The 16,519-nt window shown below is 41.8% G+C and overlaps 1 protein-coding gene across 2 annotated transcripts in view; it reads right to left on the minus strand.

Annotated features, from left to right (window-relative positions):
- Window positions 1-1,920: 1,920 nt before the first annotated feature.
- Plek (pleckstrin) overlaps window positions 1,921-16,519 on the minus strand; it is a 40,352-nt gene continuing 25,753 nt past the window's right edge. The window contains exons 8-10 of one of the 2 annotated variants that reach the window (XM_051200594.1): window positions 12,482-12,551; window positions 11,064-11,196; window positions 1,921-2,184 (exon numbers count right to left, since the gene is read on the minus strand). In XM_051200594.1, coding sequence (XP_051056551.1) covers window positions 2,181-2,184; window positions 11,064-11,196; window positions 12,482-12,551 — 207 coding nt within the window. In that variant the 3' untranslated portion in view covers window positions 1,921-2,180. Of the gene's footprint in view, window positions 2,185-11,059; window positions 11,197-12,481; window positions 12,552-16,519 lie in introns of those variants that run through there. The other variant, XM_051200595.1, reaches the window with a different exon arrangement.

Below are 16,519 nucleotides of genomic sequence, written 5' to 3' on the forward strand. Positions count from 1 at the left end.
AACAGTAGGCTATTCCAGACAAGTCTGGGTAATGGTCCAGAGTTTAGTTCAGAAACTAAAAACTTTGCACCAAACCAATGACTGATTGCAATGAGTATTTGCAGATAAAGCTGAACAAAAAAATTATACTGCCTGACATGCTTCAGTTTGCAATGTCACTTTGATGAATATGTGATAAAGAAGTGGGTAAGGTGGAGGGACGAAGCAATGGGAGTGCAGTGGAGAGAGGCAGAAGTAGAGAAGCGACAAAGGCGAATGGTGTAGGAGAGGCTGCAATGGATGGGAGAGCATGCCATTGCCAAGTAGGGTCAACAGGGTGGTGTGCAGCAGCTAGGGCTTGCACAGGCACTGACCCTGAACACGCTGCCCAGCCATGTGAGCACCCTGGGGCTGAGCAAAGATGGGATTTTTGAGATGGAAAACAGTTTTCAGGACTTGGCCTCCTCACCTCCAGGATCCATGCTTCCCCCAGAAGCCATGCTGGTTTCTGTGATCCATACTAGTCAAGTTGACATTAGTACCATTACAGTTCACCAACACTGGATCCCATTGCACAAGCAATGGAATGGTTGGAGGTGAGCTGAGGTTTGGAAGATAGCAGCATTAACTCTTTAAGGGACCTTCATTTCACATGGGGTTTAGAGCTGAAATACAAGAAGTAGATAGGAATATGGTTGTGGGATAGTGAAGCCCATTTGGAAGTTCTTGAAACAATTCCAGACAATAAATGTTAAGGTTCTGATCTAAAAACAGAAATTCATAAGAAGGATGGTCTTAACAAGTATTAAGAATGGGTAATTAATAAGCTATGTGGGAACTCAAAAAGATGATTGAGGGATGTGCTAGACAGAAAGGTAAACCCATTTTATGGGTCTATTTCCTCATTTTCGTTTCCCAACTATGATAACTTTCTAAATAGATGTTATAGTGTGTGAATCATTTGTCTATAGATTCAGCACCCTGGAAAAGAAGGAGAAATCTGTAGCTGCAATCAGAATCTGTTCTTGTGAGTACAAAACATTCAGAATGAACTGTAGCCAACTTACCAAATGATTTGTTGACTGCTTGAAGAATGCCACACAATGCTCAGCCTTGGACTTTCACCACTCACATGCTGGATACTCAGAGGTGGCAATAGCTTAATCAGCCTTGGAAAATAGAAGCCAATGCTGTTGCCCCTGTGTGTGGATTCTGTATCCACTACTGTGGCCATCTTATTACTGTGTCCTTTGTGCTAGAGCTGTAGTAATTGCAGACAAGGGCCGACTCACACAACAGGCCACGTGATTTGGGGGTGGAAGCTCCTGGGGACATTAGGATATGACACATACATTTTCACACTTTCCACCCACTCCCAGATGTCCACCCATATGCTTCTTCCCTAGAACTCATTGGCTCTGATCCTTCAGTCTGAACAGAAAACAGACCATTCACTACTCTTCATGAGTCCATAATATATTATCACTTTGGTTCACATCTCCACCCAAGACAGAGCACCTGATATACCGCTCAAAGCTCTGCTAGGGGAAAATGGCCCTTTGCTATTCTTTCTAGGGTAACTGTTACTAGATTTTCATTGGAGTTTCCTTATCCAATCTCTACTTCCTTGCACTTTTGTCTATTTTCGTAATGTCCCCTTCACAATAAGTTTCTCTCATACCTTATCCTACCCCAGGATCAGCTTCTATAAGAACCCAACTGACATCCTTGTATACCTAGAGATATGACACTGAGCAGATTTGTGGAAGGGCAAGGTGTACATGTACATGGGGCTTTATGTGGAATGTTGTGGTAATTATTCTGTTAAAGGGGGCAGGTGATAAGAAAACAGGAGTGGTAACTCAGAATGAGGAGGAATTAAAGGGTTAGTTCTCCTCTTACCTGGAGAATTTTTGGAAAATTTGTGATGTCTCCAGACTTCCCAGGGCAAGTTATACACACACAATATCATTTTATTTGAGTGCTGGGGGAGAGAACAGCCCTACAAGGCTGGAGAGTTCTTGATACAGGGAATATTAAATAAAGAGTACATTAAAATTATACACCCAGGGAGCATGTAAGAAAAGTGAAGACAAAACAAAATGCCAACTAAACGTTCAAAGTCAGGCCTTGAATTCCATCTGTTTTCCTGGTTGTAGAATCTCGGCCAGGCAGGTTCACACTGATGATCCTCAGTGTCCTCACCTGTTGAACCATGACAAAGAAGGTCCAGTGTGAGCTTGAAATAAAGCAACACTTATAACAACATGTGTGGCATGGTTCCTGGTCCACACTACATATCCTATAAGTGGCTGTTCACAAATCTCAGGAAATGTGTCATTCACCAAATAATAATAATAATGGTTATGTCGCCAAGATGACTTGCCAGTAGCTCTGTGCCCACACAAACTATACCACCTTTACCCTTGCAAACAAACCATCCATCCCACGAGATAACTCCAGCACCTCATCAAACTCTCAGGGAAGACAAATGGTTCTAAAGAAGGCAGACTGGAAGCAGAGCATGGTGGCCTATATCTTTAATCCCAGCACTTGGGAGGCAGAACTGTGTAGATCTCTGTGAGTTCGAGGCCAGCCTAGTCTACAGAGTGAGTTCCAAGACAGGCTCCAAAACTACACAGAGAAACCCTGTTTTGAAAAACAAAAAAGGTAGACTGGGACCCTCCCTATTCTCTCATACATAGATACAGCATTGTTATAATTCAAGTGCAATCTACAGATAAACTTTGAAAAGGGCATATTTGTCAAATGCATAAGTATGTAGTATTTTTATCCTACATGTGTCTGCCACATGACATGAATGCTGAGCACTCAGAATCATATTCTCCAGTGCTCATTTAAATCTGTGCCACAAGTAGAATGTAGAGGACCTCAAAGTTGTTTAGCTTCTATTCAAGTTCAGTTGCAGGAAACTTGCACTGACAGCCTTGATTTGGGGACGTATATTCACCACTGTGTTACAGAAACAGCAATCACATTGGAGCTGTAAGCAATCACATGTAACAAAGAGAGAAACTACACTAGTAAAAAGTATGAGAGCCCAGTAGATTCTTGTGTTTTACCACAGAACATGGACTTTTGCCCAATTGCTTTCTAACTACCCATATCTAAGTATCTACATCTTATTCCCCTTTTCTAAGGTCTCAGCTTCCATTCTCCAAACAGCAATTCGAGGTCAGGGGTGTCTCTCACTGCCTTCAAACTCAGCATAGCCCTGCAATCAACCCACACACACACACTCAGTTCTCCTATAGAAGAGGCGTCTTTCACCTGGTTCCTCCCATTTCCTTGAACCTACCCTCTACTTAAATGACTCAAACTATGCCATATGTAGGAAAACTAACCCCCAGTCCTGTATGCTACCACTATATATGGGAATATGATGAGAAGGTGATGAACAATTAATTTAAGAAGCATCAGTGACTTAGCCCAGACAAGGTAGCCCTGTTTGTATAAGGAGTCCCATTTGGAATATATATTGGTGGTAGTCTTAATAGGATATATTAAGTAATCCACATCTCTCCATCTTCCTTCCTCAGCAAATAGTTGCACTTCATATCTGATACTCTGGGTAATATATAAGAATCACCCTCCATTTGTTTGTCTTTTTTCTTACTCATCTCTCCCATGTTTCCACGTACATCCTGTTAATGATATGACTACCAATATGTATTCCAAATGGGACCCCTTTTTACATGTGCAGGACTACCTTGTCTGACCTAAGTCATGGTTGTTTCTTGAATGAAATATTCATCAACTTCTCATCATATTTCCAGCTTCACCTTTTATCCTCTGCAGTCTATTCTTCAGCAGTGGCCAAAGAGAATTTGAAAGGCCAATCAGATTAAGGGAAGAAGGCACACTGCCAACTGTCTGGGTCAGTCACTGAGACAAGAAACAAATGAGCAACCCAGGCTCTGGGCCTTCTGCTCTAACACTGTCTCAGCTGTAAACTACAAATAAGACAGTCATAATGTCATTTGTCTTGTATGCTAAAAAACTGACAGTAAAGGAAAGATCCACAGTGATATTATATGCCACTTAGTTGTCATGACATGACACTACATAACATGCCACTTGTGACACTCATCTGGACCCTTAACAGGATGGTAAAGTGAGACTCTGTTTCTGATAATTATGTTTATAGCTGTTGACCTTGAAGATGCAGAATCTAAAAAAGAAAAATAGGTATTTGACAGAATATCAAGAACTAAGGTCATGGGTTCATTTCTGTCCCTTCCTTCTTACAAGGATCCTGAGTCAGCATGGTTAGCGTGATGGTGACGCAACCACAACAGCAAACTACCTCATCATAAAATACAGCACTGTCTCCTGCTCACCCTGTCTCCAGTGTGGGTTGGTTGAACATCACAGTCCACAGTTTTCATATCCCCACTGTAGGAAATCGCCAGACTGAGAGTGCAATGACTATGAGACGCAGCATTATTTTGTTTGTTGTACTTAATCCTCACATCATGATGCAATGTAGGTGTCTTTATCTCAATGATACAGGTTCATATGCAGGGGCGGGGGAGATTTGGCCTGGTTGATGACTGTCAGTTATGAACTCTCTGATGTGTGGAAACAGAAAAATTCAGAATCATTCAAAGTGATTCTCCTTCCCAGTTGACATGCGGCTGTAAGCGTTGTTGGGAGGACTGCGTTCCTGAGTACTTGAGCTCGCCGTCCTCCCACCTTGCTGACTTCCTTCCTGTATGTCTTGAGCTTAGTCAGCTTCATGAATCTGCACACGTCTGGCAATCTATTTCCTCTGAGCTGCCATTCAAGGGAGTGTGTCCAGTTAAAAGAAACTAAACAAAAACAAGCTGACCAGAAACCCTAAATAACAGAACTCTTTTCTACATTCTAATTTCAAAAGGAAGAAGCAATTCACAGTGAAGTATGGCGACCTGAGTAGTTTCAGGTATGGGTTGTCTTAAAAAGCAACTCTTTGGGTGATACTAAGGAAGGAACCCAAGACCTTCAACTTGATGTAAAAGTGCTTCATCACTGGCTCACACACATCGCCCCAGAAAACCGCTTCCTTTTATATTCACCTTGTCCTTTCCTGTGTAGTAAGAGGACCACTCCTAGGACAGCAAGGTCCTTAGTTGGTAAAGAGAGCCTCAAATGTCTTTACACAGTACTTATGCAGTAAGAAGCCTAGGCTGACAGCGTTAAGAAGGCTGTCATGCTAAAGGCAATGGGGGGAGGGTGCCATCTGATAAATATTCAAAAAGCAAGACCTCTCAGCCTGAATCTCACATTTCCAAATCATCCTGTTTGTACACATCTAATCCTTCCTACCTCACCAAAGATGAGGGACGGTGCTTTCTACCCTGCTGGCTTCCCCCAAGCCACACTATCAAGAATACCAAGTGTGATATGGGAAGGTTGGCAACTCCACAACTACTCATGCTGAACCCAAATGGCAGGTACAATGCACAATTTAGCAAGTGCTGACATTCCTGTGTAACTGTAACGCCAATGCAGCCATCTAATAAGGTATTCATTCATTCCTTTTGAACACTTTCTTCTTCCTTTGGGCTTCCTCTGCCCACTCCTTTCTGTCCTCTCCCTCATGCCCAAATGCCCACTGACCTCTTTTCTGTCACTATATATTGATGTGCATTTCCTAGCATTTCATGTCATTATAATTATACGATATATACTTTTTTCGACAAATTCATTTGTTTTGTCATTTATCCATGTTGTACATACCAAGAGTTCACTTCTCTTTTGTTGCTGTACAGTGTTTTATTGTATGAATATATGGTTTGCTTTTCTATTAACTATTTTCAATATCATTGTTTTGACAACTACAAATGATGAACACTCATAAAAAGTTCATATGGGGACCCCAGTCTGACAGCTGGGGAACCAGCATATGACTGAACCAGACCCCCTGAACATGGGTGTCAGTTGGGCGGCCTGGACAGCCTATGGGGCCTCTGGTAATAGAACCAGTATTTATCCCTAGTACACAAATGGGCTTTGGGTGCCCATTCCCTATAGAGGGATACTGTTTCAGCCTAGATACATGGGGGAGAATCTAGGTCCTACCCCAAATGATGTACCAAAATTTGATGATCCCTCATGGGAGGCCTTACCCTCCCTGAGGAGTGGATGGGAGGTGGAATGGGGAGTTGGTGGAGAAAACAGTAGGTTGGGAGGGAGAGGAAACTGGAATTGGTATGTAAAATAATATTTTTTTAAATTTAAATAAAAATTGAGTTTTAAAAAGTTTTGTATAGGCATAAGCTCTTATTTCTCTTGGGTATAGATGTAAGAATGGAGAAGATAGTGTATATTCAGGCTGTTCCTCAAAGTGGCTATACCATTGTACTTTCCTTGCACTATGTAAAGGTTCAGCTTTTTCATATCCTTGTCAAAACTCAGCCTGTTACTCTCTGTTAGTTAATGCAACCCACCAAGTCTATAGTACTGTCTTACTGTGACCTTGGTTAGCATTTCCCCAATGGCTAATGATACCAGGCATTTTTTTTTCATGTATTTATTTGCCAGTCACACATCTTTGGGCAAGTTGCCCTATCCTTATGTTTTTTCTTATTATGGACAAAACTTGGATTTTATCCATGCAGCAGGATTTTTCCTGTAGACATGTGAATACTTTTCACTCATCATCTACAGTGAAGTTTAAGATATTTTTAAGTACACACACAATGTATGTGTGCATAAATGCACCCTAATCTGTCCAGGAAAAAAATATTTTTGCAAGAACATATCACAGAATAGAAACCCCAGGAAACTCTTGCTTAGCTATATCTGACCAGAAAGGTTTCCATTTAGGCAATGGAAGCCGGAACCCAGAGTCAGGGCTGGTTATGTGCTAACAGGAAGTGCTACTGCAGCTGTTAGGACAGGGGCCAGGGCAGAGCTAATAGGTTCCTATGGAAACAAGATAGATACCCAAAGCTGGCAAAAGCCAAGTGTATCTTCTACAAGACAGGGAGTGTACATGCATGCATGGATTCAGAAGTCAGGCAAGCTGGGCTTTAAATCTCCTCTAGCTATAGGCCCAGGGATCTTGAGAAAATTTTATACAGAAATGTTCAACAAAAGAATTCTAGGAAACTCTGATATAGATTTAAAATACTGAAAGCCATTGCCCGCTAGCTTAGATTACCATGAAAGTCTTGTGTCCGCATCTGCCAGGTTGTTTACACACATTGCTTCATCTGGTCTGAAGAGCAACACCAATTTCATTTTAGCCGGGAAGAGGCTGCCACAGTTTGAATTGGACATTCCCCAAAGGCACACATGGCTAAGACTTGGGCTCCCATGTTAGGAGACAGGAGAATCTCTAAGGGTTCTAATAGGAGGTCTTGTAGTCACTGGAAGCACTTGGAGAGGACACGAGAGCCTCAGAATCCTCATCTGCTCTTTTCAGTTGCCAGCCATGCCCACAACCAGAACCTGCTCCCTGCTAGCCTGAGATAGTCACCAATGGCCCCAAACTAGAGGTCAGCCAAGTGTGGATGAAAACTGTGAGCCAAAAGAAACCTTTCTGTCACTAAGCTGATTTATCTGAGGCATCTGTTACAGTGACAAAATGTTGACTAACACAGAAGCTAATTCTAAGCGCGGCTATGACTACAGTTAGTCATGGGCTTGCAGCTGAGCCGCACCCAAGGCTCTGCCAGTGCCTTCCCCATGTACTACTAAGCCTTCCCACAGACACCTCTGTCTGTGTCCCCAGGACAGCTCCTCCCATTTGCTTTGTCTCCTCTATATCTGTTTCCTTTGCTCTGAAACTGGGCTAAACACAGTGTGGGTATAATTTGACACTGCTTATTTTTAAGCAACTTTTAACTTTTTTTGAACTTCCTCATTACTTTCTTTTTCCACTGCCCTTTCCTCTACTTCTCCAAATGCATCCTGCATGGTTTTTAAACCTTGCATTTAGAGAGTACAAAGTAAAACCGGAAACACTGTGCAATTACTTTTCCATTTTCTTTTTGCCCTAAAGGTCAGGGGCAGAGGGGTTTCCTCACTCTTCAAAGAGTCCAAAGGCAGCACCCTAAACCTCTGTTTAGCTTCCTTTGGTGTCTCCTAACAAGCCCTGACCGACTATTGATGTCTTCATTCAAGTAAGTTCCTCATTGTGTTTTGAAAGGCGTTCGCTATGGTGCAGTGTGGTGTGTGTGTGTGTGTGTGTGTGTGCTTGTGTGTGTAACTAAACATTGATCCCTGAATCAGTGCTGTACGATTTAAACATTTTGTCTTCCAATGCATATTTTAGTTTTTAGGTGGATGTTTTATTTGTCTGACCCACTATCAGATGAGAAGATGGTTACCACCTTTCATTATCTTTCTTCTTTATTTCCTTATTTCAGTGGTTTGTTAGACATGGTCTCACCATGTTGTCTAGACTAACTCTAACCTCACAATCCTCCTGCCACGACCTCACAAGCTCTGGGTCTACACCATACCCCGCTGTATATATTTCTTAATACATCTACAGTTGGTAGTCAAACAACCTGTTTCCCTACCACTTTAAGTTAGAAAACTGAGGGGGAAAAAAGGTCAGTCTTTCTTGCTAGCATCAGATGTCTGGCAAGAAGAATCATCAGCTTCCACACTCTTCATACATATCGGATAAAGGCAGTGCCTATCATGACAGGGTCAAAATCATGTCCATTATCTTATTGTTGTGTCCAACAGGATCTGAGCTTTACTTGTTAGCAAGTTGTTCAGATTTGAATAGCACATTTACCTAGTCTCTGACTGACTGTTTTGTCAGGAGACAGCTAGCTTCTCCCCAAGAAAAATCACTTGGTTACATTAGGAAGTTGAAATCCCATGGGAAAGCAGTCACCAGGCTGCAGCAGAGTTGACCTTGAAGAATGCTTAGCAGCCCAAAAGAAGGAAGCCTTCATTTGAACTTAATGTGTCCTTTTATTTGTTTGAGGATTGTAGTTGAGGTGCTGTGTGTTAAAAATAAGAAGGCCACTTTGCCTTATCCTTAAACCTCATCTTCAGTGTGGGCGTGTTTTTATTATACCCTACAGAAAACTGACTTTTAAAAAGATTTCTTTATCTTTGCTTTATGTGTATGAGTGCTTGCTTGTATGCACACATGCATTTCATGTGTCTGCAGTCCCTCTGGAGGCCAGAAAATGGTGTTGGATACCCTGGAACTGGAATTACAAACAGTTGTGAGCCACGGAGTGGACCTGGGAACTGAACCTCTGTCCTTTGCAAGAGCAGCCAGTGCTCTTAACTTCTGAGCCATGTTTTCAGTCCCTGACTTCTGTTTTGTTTTAAAGGGCAAGTGTATGGAAATGGTTTGAGAAATAAAATAAAACGCTACTCAGAAAATGAAAGTGAATTGCATAAAGGGACAGCAGTTACAGAGAGGCAATCATACCCAAAAGACCCTGAGCTAAATCATATAGATTCCACAACGTAAGGTGGACTCTATATTGATCATTATGTGAAGTCTGGCTGTAAATAAACTGTTGTGTGTATTCTGCAAAGACAATGGCTGAGGAGTCAAACAAAAGGACAGTCCTTTGCCTCTTGGCCATCAGTAAAATAACCTGAGAATAGAGATCCTCATGACCGGTGCAGGGGAATGGACAACATAGAAAGAGGAGTGGTAGGGTCAGCAAGAATGTTCTTTCTCTCCTTTCCATACTAGAACCGCAGAACTAAACCCAGAGTTAGAAAAATAGTCCTAGGGCTGGCCAGATAACTCAGTGTTTGAGACCACTGGCTGTTCTTCCAAAGAAACTGGGTTCAATTCCCAGCACCCAAATGTGAGCTCAAGCATCCACAACTCCAGCACAAGGGGATCTAATGCCCTTTTCTGGCCTTGACAGAAACTAAACATGGCACATGGTGCACATTCACACATGTAGGCAAAACACCCATAAACATTAATAATAATTTTAAAAAGAAAATACTCTTTTGCATGAGTGCTTTGTTTTATACTTTGGAACAAAGGTAATTAGTGACTAGTCAAAGTGAAAAATTACAAGAGAGTTTCTATTTTGAACAAGACCAGGATGCTCTCAGAGCCCAAATGGATGCTGCTGGCACTTACGACTACAGAACTGTATGGTACTCAGATTGGGAGATTTGAAGGAGCTCCATGACTTTGACAGCCTCCACCACAAGCTCTGCATACATTCCAGGCCTTCAGTTTGCCTTGCAGTCCAGTCCTGTCTACTCTCTGCAGATGGGAGAGACACACCAGGCAGACCCCTGCCCAGGCCTCTCTCACATCCAAGGACCCTGCATGAACCATTTTCTATATACTTCAAGAGAACCTCAATGACTTAGGGGTCACCTTCTAGCTGTAAGAAGTGATGCATAGTACTCCAGAAAAGAACAAAGGGAAACTTTCAGATCAGACCTTGATCTGAGCAGCAGCAGCACCTGGGAAGACCCTCAGCTGCCACTGGCTTCCTTGAGCCGATTTCCCAGCACTCAGAACAGCAAAGGCTGAGAAAGTCGCTGCTCTTGGGAAGTGTCTGAGTGAGCAGATGGGAGTCAGAGCATACTACCTCATTACTTCACATAATCTTAGCAAAGAGCAACAGCTGAATGACTGGGACACAGAAGGCCTTACAGCTTGGCAACAGTTTCAAAGACAAACAATGTCTAAGACCTGGCACATGTCATGAGAGCTGAGAACCACAACTTGGCCCAAAAAGGACACCGTCAGGACAATTGGAGACACTTTCACTTCTGTGGGAATTATAATCACAGGGCATTGTGTATTTATTTGCTATTTGGCTTATTTTTTCTTTCGACTTGCAAAGATTTCAGAGACACCCTAGTCCATGCCTTCGTTTTCCATAAGAGGCCTCAAATGGCCAGGAAGGCCTATGTAGCCTACCCACATAGCCCGTTATATGGCTTGTGGGAGAGTCTAGCATGAGTGCAGTGGTGCAGGCAGCATTGTGTGACACACGGTTAGTTACATTCAGGCAAACTCTGCCCACTCCTAGTTCTTTCTGGTTGAATTGCATAGACATGGACAAGTCACAGGGGCTTCCCTCAGGAGGTGATTAGGACTTTAATATTGTCCTTACTTCCCAGTCCGTGAGGCCACTTGGATAGCTTTGATCCACTCAGTACGCTCCTTGGGAGTGGCCGCCTGCAGGTAATAGTGAACTTCATCTGCTGTGATGATCTCAAAAAGGTTCTCATCATCGCTCTTCTTGCCTGGCATGAGAGAAAGTAAAGCAACATATGAGCTCCAAAAACTCTCCAGTCCACCTCCTCCCCCAAATCATGAAATGACCATTTCTCAGTGTCCTAAGCAAAGCCTGCATTCATATACACTGCCTAAGGATACATTCAGTATTTGTAAAGATAGCTATGTAGTGTGATCATTAAGAAACACATAAAATACTCAAGGAGAAACATTTTCTTTCATAATGTGTAAGTAAGCTAGATTTCTTGCACACCAATAGTATCTCTTGAGTAAATTCCGATGGTATTTAAGGAGTACCTTTGTTTTACTCATAAGCCAAGAGCCAATATATTTATGCACAAGCATGCATATATATAATGAACCTAAAATAGATCTAACCTTAGCATTGTAAATATAGTCTAAACTAAGAGCCAAGTCTGAGCTCTTAAAGAAAGATGAAAAGGCAAATAAACCTAAAATGTCAAGATGAAGCCAGAGCCTAACGTTGCATGGTTCACTCCTTTTAAAATGGCATGTCTTCATTTGATTCAAGATAAAGCATCAAGCAGACAAACACACATCAAACAAATTAGTGTGTAGTGATGCCTGTTGAAATTTGGTAATTGTTTCATACTTTTCTCTATAATTTTGTGTTTAAAAATATGATTTCTTTTATAACAACACACACAAAAAAATGGGTTTGGGTTGTGAAAATTGCATCTCCGGTGACTCTGTGTCCTCTACACCTAACAAGGCAGTGACAGTCGAATGGTTAATCCATGAGTCAGTCATTGGCATGTGAGTGCAAGGGAACAGAAATCACCCAGTACAGCCCCTTATTTTCAGAGCAGGAACTAAGACCCGGCAGGGTGGCATGCTCACTGGGGGGCTCTGTGGCAGACTGAGTTACACAGACCTAGCCCACTGTACCCAGGAAAGCTTCCCACTAGGCATCTCCCCTCACTGTGTAAGTATCCCATGTATTGCCAAGTGTTTCCTTATATGGATAAGTATATGATCTCCTCTAAGGAAACCTGCAGCATCAGGAGCTGCTGCCAAGGTCTTCATGGAAGCCAGGATGGAGGTGATAGGTTTTTCTAGCATTATTCAGTGCCACACTCAAAGCATCCACAAAAGCCGCTCCCATTTCCCAGGTTCTGAAAGGCAGGCCAGCTCTTTGGATGGAATGACACTTGCTCCCTCCCGATAGTAAATTTATGCATGTTGGTGCCTCATGATTGATTGATTAGCTCAATATGCACAGGTGTAGAGTAGCAGTAGACACATTTGTCTCCCACAGAAATTCATCCTTACCATCATGATTGCTCTCCACTGATGTCACCACACAGCCCCTCAAGTGAATCGCTCCCAGGGGATCTTCACCCTAGAAGAGAGAGGGGCTGCTGTGTCTCCAATGTGGACCTGCCTCATCCTGTTGCTGCAGACCTCACACAGGCTCACTCAAGTACATGTCAGGTAAGAGCAGAGGGCGACGAGAAAAAAACCTTTTCAGAACGTCTATCCTCCCCTACAAGCTGCATGAGAAGATATAAGGCAGTCTGAAACTCAGATCTGGAGGAAAGGGGGTGTGGCAGAGATGAGATGCTCAGGTTATGACATCCCACTGAAGAACTGCCTGTTTTCGCCTTTGACACAGAATGTCAGCGCTCACAGGAGTTAGACAAGGAACAGCATGTGTGAGCAGGGGAAGGCCTCAATCCCAACAGATGACATGAGCCTCTTTATTTCCAAGTCTGATCTTTTCATTGAGGGCAAATCCTCTTCTTTAGCCAACGGGCAGAACTGCTGGACCTACAGGGATTGTCCAGTTGTCCTAGAAGATGAATTATCTATTCTTGCACATTGAACCACGAGCATGGTGTTAGACGAAATGAGTTGCTACAAAAATATTAAACTGGAGAGTACTTGGGAAGATATTGTGGACTAAAAACTGCTTTCTTGTGACCTGGTAAAGGAGAAAATTAGAATAAGAAAGGATAGACTTTGCTCTGATAGGAAAGGGAAGGGGGAGCTTTGAAAATTCACAATGGTGGTGATAGAACAGGTAAAAAGTGCAGAGAAAATACAGGAGACACAAGTGAATGAGGTGAAATCCAAGCCTCCCTCGGGCACTAGAGAGATGGCTCAGCAGCTAAGGGGAACTTCTGCACTTGTATGAGGACAAGGTTCTGATCTCAGCACCAATATAACACCTACATGTGCCCCCCCCAACACACACACCTATAACCCAAACCTGTGGAAAAAGCAGGATTGCTAGGGCTCATTAGCTTCCAGCCTAAGCAGAAAATGACAAGAAAGCTAAACTCTAGTTTCCAGGAGAAAACTCACCTCAAAGAAATAAATCAAAGAGTGATAGAGGAAGGTCTAATATTATCCTCTGGTCTCCACATACGTTTACAATCATGCCCTCCTACGCAGTCATGCACGTGCACACACACATACGTGCACACACATGCACACACATGCACACACACACACACACACACACACACACACACACACACGGAGAAGCCTTGTCCAAAAGCACTTTGTTTTCTCCAATGTAAGCATCAATGCCCTCAAATGGCTGCTCAATAAGAATACCCCCTAATAGAGCCAACAGGTAAGCCAAGACATGCACAGAAACACAAGAAAAAAAAAAGCAGTATGACTCCTCCAGGAAGCCATAATAACCCCTCACTGGCTGAATTTGGAGATGCTGAAATCAGTAGATACAATATAGGCTGGAGGCATACTAGTGAAATGATCAGCGACCTCAGACCTCAGACCACAAACAAGAAGATGAAGTCAATCTAAGACCTGGGGAGGAAAGTCAGCAACAAAGAGGAAACAGCCAGAAAAATGGAAAATCGACAATATAGATTGAAAAGTGGCAAGGAAGAAAATTCAACAAGAAAGAGGAGATGCGGAGAAACAACAACACATAGATGTTGAAATTGAAAATCCCAATAAACGAAATAAAAATAGAGCACGAAGTACCACCAATGTGTTTGACCAAGCAAAATGAAAAATATCAGGGATGGAGGAGAAGATTGGAGACTATGACATCCAAACATCAATTAATATACATCAATAAGTAAATGAACAAACAGAACACAGTGTCCAAGAACTCCAGGTCCTAAGACCAAACCTAAGAATCCATGGAACAGGGGGAGATGTGGTAGAAAATGAAGATAGATAATCTGTTTGATCAAATTGTAGCGGAAAGTTACACAACCCTACAGAAAGGACATGCCCAGAGAAGAAACTTTCCACAGCATATTGTAGCTGCAATAGTAACAAAACAGAGCAGAGAAACAATATAAAAAAACTGGAAGGGAGGTGCATGTATATCTGTGGTGGGATGTTGAGTCCCAAGGGAAAGCTGGGGAGTGATATAGCTGGGTCACATGGTAGTTCTCTTTTTAGTCATCTGAGAAAACTCTGTGCTGATCTCCGTAATGGCTGGACTAGTTTGTACTCCCATCATTCCTGAATAAAAGTCCTCTTTCCTCAACAGCTGCTCTGAGAGGAGTGAGGCGGTGTCTCAAAAAAAGTTTGTGATGATAAGAATGCTTAACACTTTTTAAAAACATTTATTAACCATGTGTAATTATTCTCTTTAAAATTACCTGTTCAATTCTTCCACTTGTTGGTTGATTGGCAGAGTTTTTCATGTTTAATTTTTTTCAGTTCTTTGAAAATTCTGTATATTATAACTCCTCTGAAGTTTAGCTAGTAAGTACTTTTTCCATTCTGCCAGCCATCTGTTTGCTTTGCTTATAGTTGCTTTTGCTGTGTAGGGTTTTTTTTTTTTTAATTTTAATTTAGTCAATCTGTTGATTCTTGGATATAGTCTCTGTGCTGTGGGAAATCTGCTCGGAAAGCCATGTGTCTTGATGTACATTGCCTCTGTTTTCCATGATTAGTTTCAGTGCTTCAGGTTTTATATACAGTTAACTTCCCCACACAGGGTGAAAGATGCAGTTCTGCTTCCATTTTGTACATGGATAGCCAGTTTTGCCAGCACCACTTGTTGAATAAGCTGTCTTTTTTTTCTACTAAATGTTTGTGTTCCTTTGTCAAAATTCAGATGGCTGTAGCTTTGCTGATTTATTTCTGAGTCCTCTCTTCCATTCCATCGTTGTAACTGTCTGTTTTTATGCAAGTATCTGGCTGTCTTTCTCAATACAGCTCTGTTGTATAATTTGAGGTGAGGTGTTATGGCACCTCCAGGCATGTTCTTTCTCCCTAAGATTACTTTGGCTATGTGTGGCCTTTTGTGATTCCATATGAATTCTTGGATTACTTTCCCTAGTTCTATGAAGAATTGCATCGGTGTTTTGATGGGAACTTCATGGAGTTCATAGTTTACTTCTAGTAGTATAGTCATTTTCATATATTAATCCTGCCACTATATGTGTGGGAGGGCATTAATGAGGATAAAACCTTAAAAACTAGAAAATAATCAAAAAGGTTAGGATAGGTAATGAGGAAGGATGTGAAGTTTCAAAAAGACATGTGAAACGTGAAGGAAGAGATGGAAGGAAGCTTGCAATGGGGAGCAGAGGAATGGGGTAGATATCTAAGGAGTTAGGAGAATCTTCTAAGACACACTTTGTTTGAAAGTGTTATAACTATATCTAGTACCTGTAATTTGAAAAGGCTTAAAAATAAAGTAATCTCTCCTAATAAGGCAAACACATAGAACAATATCAGATCCCTATCAGTAGTCCTGGAACCAGGAAAGCATGGAACAATATGTTTCAAAGGCTTAAATGTACTAATTGTAAGCATAATTGCTATATACAGAAATGCTATCTTTTAAAACTCATAGAAAATAAGGACATTTAAGAGAGTCACAAACTAAGCCAGTGCATGGAGCTTGGGCCAGCACTTAAAAAGATTATTTTTATTAGATTGCATTTGTATGTGAGCCACAGAGAAACCCTGTCTTGAAAATGTAGATGTTAAGTTAGAGGAGCTAGCAAGAGACAAACAGAAGAGAAAGCCGACCATTCATAACTAAAAGTCTCCATATCGTGATTTGGGATCTATTTGGTTGTCCGAAAGAAAAAGCCTGCTGCAGAGTAAGAAAGATATTCTCACTTGACAGCACAGGAAAGAATAAACTTCATGGATAAATAAAGTAAGAAAATCCAGGAAAGGATCCATTATGTCCAGCACAGTCAGCTAGCAAGCCCCTGATACTACTAAAGGTGAAAGAACATAACAACTACTATTGTATCCAATAAGAAGAAACGCCAACAAAATTACAGAAATGAGTAAACATCAAGAATAAACTTAATTGTAAATGTCTTCAGCTCACCTTTAGAGGCAGACTGGCTGGCT

This window comes from Phodopus roborovskii, unplaced genomic scaffold, assembly GCF_943737965.1.
Source record: "Phodopus roborovskii unplaced genomic scaffold, PHOROB, whole genome shotgun sequence".
NCBI lineage: Eukaryota > Metazoa > Chordata > Mammalia > Rodentia > Cricetidae > Phodopus > Phodopus roborovskii.